Below are 5,288 nucleotides of genomic sequence, written 5' to 3'. Positions count from 1 at the left end.
AGTGACCTACAACAAGAAGCACTTATTCAGCTCACGTGTCTCTGTGTTGCCTGGTCTTGGCTGGGTTTGACCGGTGGTTCTGATGATCTTGGCTGGACTCAATTACAAATCTGGGGGTCAGCTGAGCCAGACTGAGCGTGGCTGGAGCAGCCGTGCTCCACACACAGATCTCTTCTCCTGGGACCAGGAAGTTAGGCTGCACACATTCTTCTCATGGCAACATCCTAAGTATGAAGAGGGCAAAGACAGTCACACAAGCGCTTATCAAGCCTCTGATGTGTTCTGTCTGCTAACATCTCATTGGCCAAAGCAAGTTATGTGGCCAAGCCCGAAGTCCAGGTGCAGGGATGTATATTCCCCCACGGAGGCAGCAGGGGAGGGAGGGGAGTGAATATTTTTGAACAACGGTGTAGCCTACCGTGTCTTCAGATGTGCAGAGCGACGCAAGGATCCAGTGCCGTAGCAGAGCCCAGCGCAATGCCAGGCGCAGAGCGGGCGCTCGGGGTGACTCCAGACACACAGTGCAGACACCTTTTCCTTTTCCTTCTCTCCTCCCGCAGGCCTCTGCTGGTCCTCCGGGTGCCTGCAGGGATGGGTAAAGCCCGCCAGGCCCGAGGTGCTTTCCAGGGGCCGTCGTCTCACTAGGGCCTCGCTGCGGCGCTAGGATGCACCTCTCGGCGGTGCTCAACGCCCTCCTGGTGTCGGTGCTGGCAGCCGTGCTGTGGAAGCACGTGAGGCTGCGCGAGCACGCGGCCTCCCTGGAGGAGGAGCTGGCCCTCGGCAGCCGAGCCCCGGAGCCCGCCCCCGCCATGCGGATCGACTACGCGAAGGCCCTGCAGATCCTGACGGAGGGTGGCACGCACATGGTGTGCACCGGCCGCACGCACACCGACCGCCTCTGCCGCTTCAAGTGGCTCTGCTACTCCAGCGAGGCCGAGGAGTTCATCTTCTTCCACGGCAACGCCTCCGTGATGCTGCCCAGCCTGGGCTCCCGGCGCTTCCAGCCGGCCCTGCTCGACCTGTCCACCGTGGAGGACCACAACACCCAGTACTTCAACTTCGTGGAGCTGCCGGCCGCCGCCCTGCGCTTCATGCCCAAGCCGGCGTTCGTGCCTGACGTGGCCCTCATCGCCAACCGCTTCAACCCCGACAACCTCATGCACGTCTTCCACGACGACCTGCTGCCCCTCTTCTACACCCTGCGGCAGTTCCCCGGCCTGGCCCGCGAGGCCCGGCTCTTTTTCATGGAGGGCTGGGGCGAGGGCGCCCACTTTGACCTCTACAAGCTGCTCAGCCCCAAGCAGCCCCTCCTGCGGGCACAGCTGAAGGCCCTGGGCCGGCTGCTCTGCTTCTCCCATGCCTTCGTGGGCCTCTCCAAGATCACCACCTGGTACCAGTACGGCTTCGTCCAGCCCCAGGGCCCGAAGGCCAACATCCTCGTCTCGGGCAACGAGATCCGGCAGTTTGCCAGGTTCCTGATGGAAAAGCTGAACGTGAGCCACGCAGGCAGCCCCCTGGGCGAGGAGTACCTCCTGGTCTTCACCCGCACCCACAACAGACTCATCCTGAATGAGGCGGAGCTGCTGCTGGCACTGGCCCAGGAGTTTCAGATGAAGACCGTGACGGTGTCCCTGGAGAACCACGCCTTCGCAGACGTGGTGCGGCTGGTCAGCAACGCCTCCATGCTGGTCAGCATGCACGGGGCCCAGCTGGTCACTGCCCTCTTCCTGCCCCGCGGGGCAGCCGTGGTGGAGCTCTTTCCCTACGCCGTCAACCCTGACCACTACACCCCCTATAAGACACTGGCCACGCTGCCCGGCATGGACCTCCAGTACGTAGCCTGGCGGAACACGTTGCCAGAGAACACGGTCACGCACCCAGAGCGGCCCTGGGACCAGGGGGGCATCAGCCACCTAGACCGGGCCGAGCAGGCCCGGATCCTGCAAAGCCGGGAGGTCCCGCGGCACCTCTGTTGCCGGAACCCTGAGTGGCTCTTCCGAATCTACCAGGACACCAAGGTGGACATCCCGTCGCTCATCCAAACCATACGGCGCGTGGTGAAGGGCCGGCCGGGGCCGAGGAAGCAGAAGTGGACGGTCAGTTTGTACCCCGGCAAGGTGCGGGAGGCGCGGTGCCAGGCGTCGGTGCAGGGCGCCTCCGAGGCCCGCCTCACCGTCTCCTGGCAGATCCCGTGGAACCTCAAGTACCTGAAGGTGAGGGAGGTGAAGTACGAGGTGTGGCTCCAGGAGCAGGGGGAGAACACCTACGTGCCTTACATCCTGGCCCTGCAGAACCACACCTTCACCGAGAACATCAAGCCCTTCACTACCTACCTGGTGTGGGTCCGCTGCATCTTCAACAAGACCCTCCAGGGACCCTTTGCAGACGTGCTGGTGTGCAACACGTAGCGAGCGGTCCGGCCAGGCCTCGGGGCGGGGGCTACTCAGGCTTGGTGTCCCTGGGCCCGCCAGCTCCCAGGGGTGGCTTCTGGGAATTATTTATTTACTGAGCAGGCCTGTGCCTCGGGTCATCTTGTTGCCTCGGAGGTGTGGGGTTCTCAGCGCGCCTCTTTGCACAGGTGTGATGGTACCTCCCCACCCGTTTCTCTCATCCTGAGCACCCATGCCCTGGAGAAGGTCCTTGAGGGGAGGAGGAAGAGGAGAGTAAGAATCCCAGAGAACCTCTTTGGCTAAGTGATCATGCTGTTTCCTACGGCATCTTTCTGGTTGGTGTCGGGTTTCTGGAAACTGCTAGTAATTGTGGTCATTTGGGTGGGTGGTACATCAGCTTCCATCATCATGAAATTCACCTGTAGCCCCATGAAGTGTGTGTTTGGAACATTGATTAAATGATTATAAACATCTCGGCCAAGTCTTTTATTGGACAGTGGGAAGGGGGGCTCGTAGTCGATACCTAGATGCCCTTTCATCCGGGTTGTCAGCCGAGCGGATGTGACAAAGGGGAAGGCATCGAGGCCTGGGAGGCAAGGCAGGCTGGCTGGATTTCATCCCGATGAGGGATGAGTATCCCATTTCCATCTGTGTGGGATGAAAGCCTGGAAGTAGGTGGGAGAGGGCTGCGGGGAGGAAGATCGGTGTCTGCCAGAGTCTGCTTAGGCTTCACTACACGTTCAGACACATAAGACTGTGGTACACACGCCCGGCGTCGGATTCATTTAGAAGGACGTAACACAAGATGCTCAGAAAGCCAGCACGGCTGCATCGAGTGACTTCTTCCACAGGAGGAGTCCTCACACCAGTCCAGGGGCCATTCTGTTACCCTCTTCCCCAAGTGGTTGCTCAAGGGTAAGGAGATGGCACCCGCATTGGTAGTTGTGGGGGCCACTTTGGCTTAGAAGCCCCATAGGAACCATTATCTTCTAAACAGCCCATAGTCAAGTAAGTTCCTAGGGTCCCGCGAGGAACCTGCCTGGTTATAGGAGTTCTCGCACTCAGGGAAGCCTCGGCTCCGGTGTCCTACCAGATAGTTTAGTAATTCAGGCTCCTTCCAGTCCAGGTCAGAGGTCCACCCGACATTGAACCTTTATCCGGCTTCCATGGCAACAGAGCTAGAAAATTAACTCACGATCAAATTCATCCTCAGAGAAGGAGAAAGAAAGAGTTTTAGCCTTTTCTTCTTCACAGGCAGATGGTGATGCTGGTCTGACTCCTGCGGAGAGAAGAAAAGGGGGCCTTGGGGAGGTGGGAGCTCGGGCCGTAGTTTGTTTATATGAGCTGTGCCAGGCTGATCGGGAGTCCCTGAGGCAAAGCTGTGCGTTAGATGAATATCCTGGTCACTGGCTGAGAGTTATTCATCTGTAGGGTGAGGATGATACAGCTGGGATTGTTGTAAGGCATTCAAGAAATCATCTGTGTAAACCGTTAGCACCATGCCGGATGTGTGATATATTAGACGTTACGGGTCCGGAGTCCATACCCAAACCCTGGAGGGCAGATGTGATTCCAAATTCTGAAATTTTCAGAAAGTAATCTGGTGCCTATACCGTGTATTATGCAATATTCTCAACAGGGTCTGAGATTACAGCCAATAACCAAGCACACTGGGATGGCCACAGTGAACTGTATGCATATTCACGCTGAGTGGGACGTGAGTTTTGGCACCAAACATATGAAAAAGCTTTTGATTTTCAGAGCTTTGGGGGTTGTTGGAATTGCATCTAGAGGGTTGTGAATCCTTCTCCTCTCCTGCTTGGAAACGCCATCATTTTCCTTGGACCAGCCCTTTGCGGGTGAAGTGCCGAGGAACAGGGTCGGGCCCGCGGTTTGGCCCGTGATGGCCTCGACAGAGCCCCTCAGCCTGCCTTTCTTAAGGCTGATTCACCTGCAGCTGAGCAGACCCCTACGGCTCCCACACTGCAGATGCATTGTGGCTCCTGGCCGGGCAGCCTCTCTAAGGTGGATGGGGACATTCTGATTCACCAGCCCCTGCTGTTTGCTTCCGTTGGCACGTCATTCTCATTCCGGAGGTGATGGCTGGGGAGGCACGGGGCAAGCAGCCCCGGCACGCGCTGAGGCTGAGAGTGTTTTTTGAAAAGGGTAAAAAGTGCGTGAAGTTTCAAGTTGGCAGAAGGGACACAGTTCACAGACTGAGCAGATTTTACAAAGCAAAGCGCGATGGGGAGGGAGCCAAACACATGTGAATGTGCTCGGCCAAAGTCACGGTTTGCTGCTCCTACTCCAGGGAACTGGCCCTGCCTTGCCATCAGCTCTGAACCCAAGGGGATTAGAGGAAGAGGAGCTGTCAGAGTGGCGGGGAGGGCAGTGGGAGCGCCTTTGAGTGGTGGTCCTGGGTTTAAGGCTTGCTAGCACAGTTCCTGCCTGGGCTTGAATTCCGGCCCTTGCACCTACCAGCTGGGTGACCTTGGGCAAGTCACTTAACCCCTCTGTGCCTCGTCTGAGAAATAGGGATAGCAATCATCACACCTACCCATGGACGGTGGTGAGGTCAAATGCCTTGATCCATGTAAACAGAATCACAGTACCTGGCATGTAGTCATCGCTCAGTAAATGTCTGTGGTTATTATAGCCAGTGCTCGAAAGCATTTGTGACCAAGCCCAGATCTGAACCCAAAACTCCTGCATTCAAGTCCAGTCCTCTGAAAATCAAAAATATTAAAAAAAATTTTGAGGCTACGTAAGAAAAAAAAAAAGACTTTCAGAGGCCTCTACCCCCAAACTGGAGCCATTCTCATCTGAGAGTAGCCGAGGTGGGGGCTGGCGTTTGACCCTGGAGATCTGTGGACTTGGGCAGAGCTGGGCTTTGAGACC

The 5,288-nt window shown here is 57.2% G+C and overlaps 1 protein-coding gene across 1 annotated transcript; it reads left to right on the top strand.

The window, feature by feature from the left end:
* Positions 1-665: 665 nt before the first annotated feature.
* POMGNT2 (protein O-linked mannose N-acetylglucosaminyltransferase 2 (beta 1,4-)) lies at positions 666-2,831 on the top strand (the record flags this gene model as incomplete). Its single annotated transcript, XM_082664205.1, has 1 exon — positions 666-2,831. The coding sequence occupies one exon, from the start codon at positions 666-668 to the stop codon at positions 2,406-2,408; it is 1,743 nt and encodes a 580-aa protein (XP_082520331.1). The 3' UTR covers positions 2,409-2,831.
* Positions 2,832-5,288: the final 2,457 nt, after the last annotated feature.

This window comes from Grampus griseus (assembly GCF_964374135.1).
Source record: "Grampus griseus genome assembly, chromosome: 10".
Classification (NCBI taxonomy): domain Eukaryota; kingdom Metazoa; phylum Chordata; class Mammalia; order Artiodactyla; family Delphinidae; genus Grampus; species Grampus griseus.
This window is presented reverse-complemented; position numbering and strand designations above follow the sequence as displayed.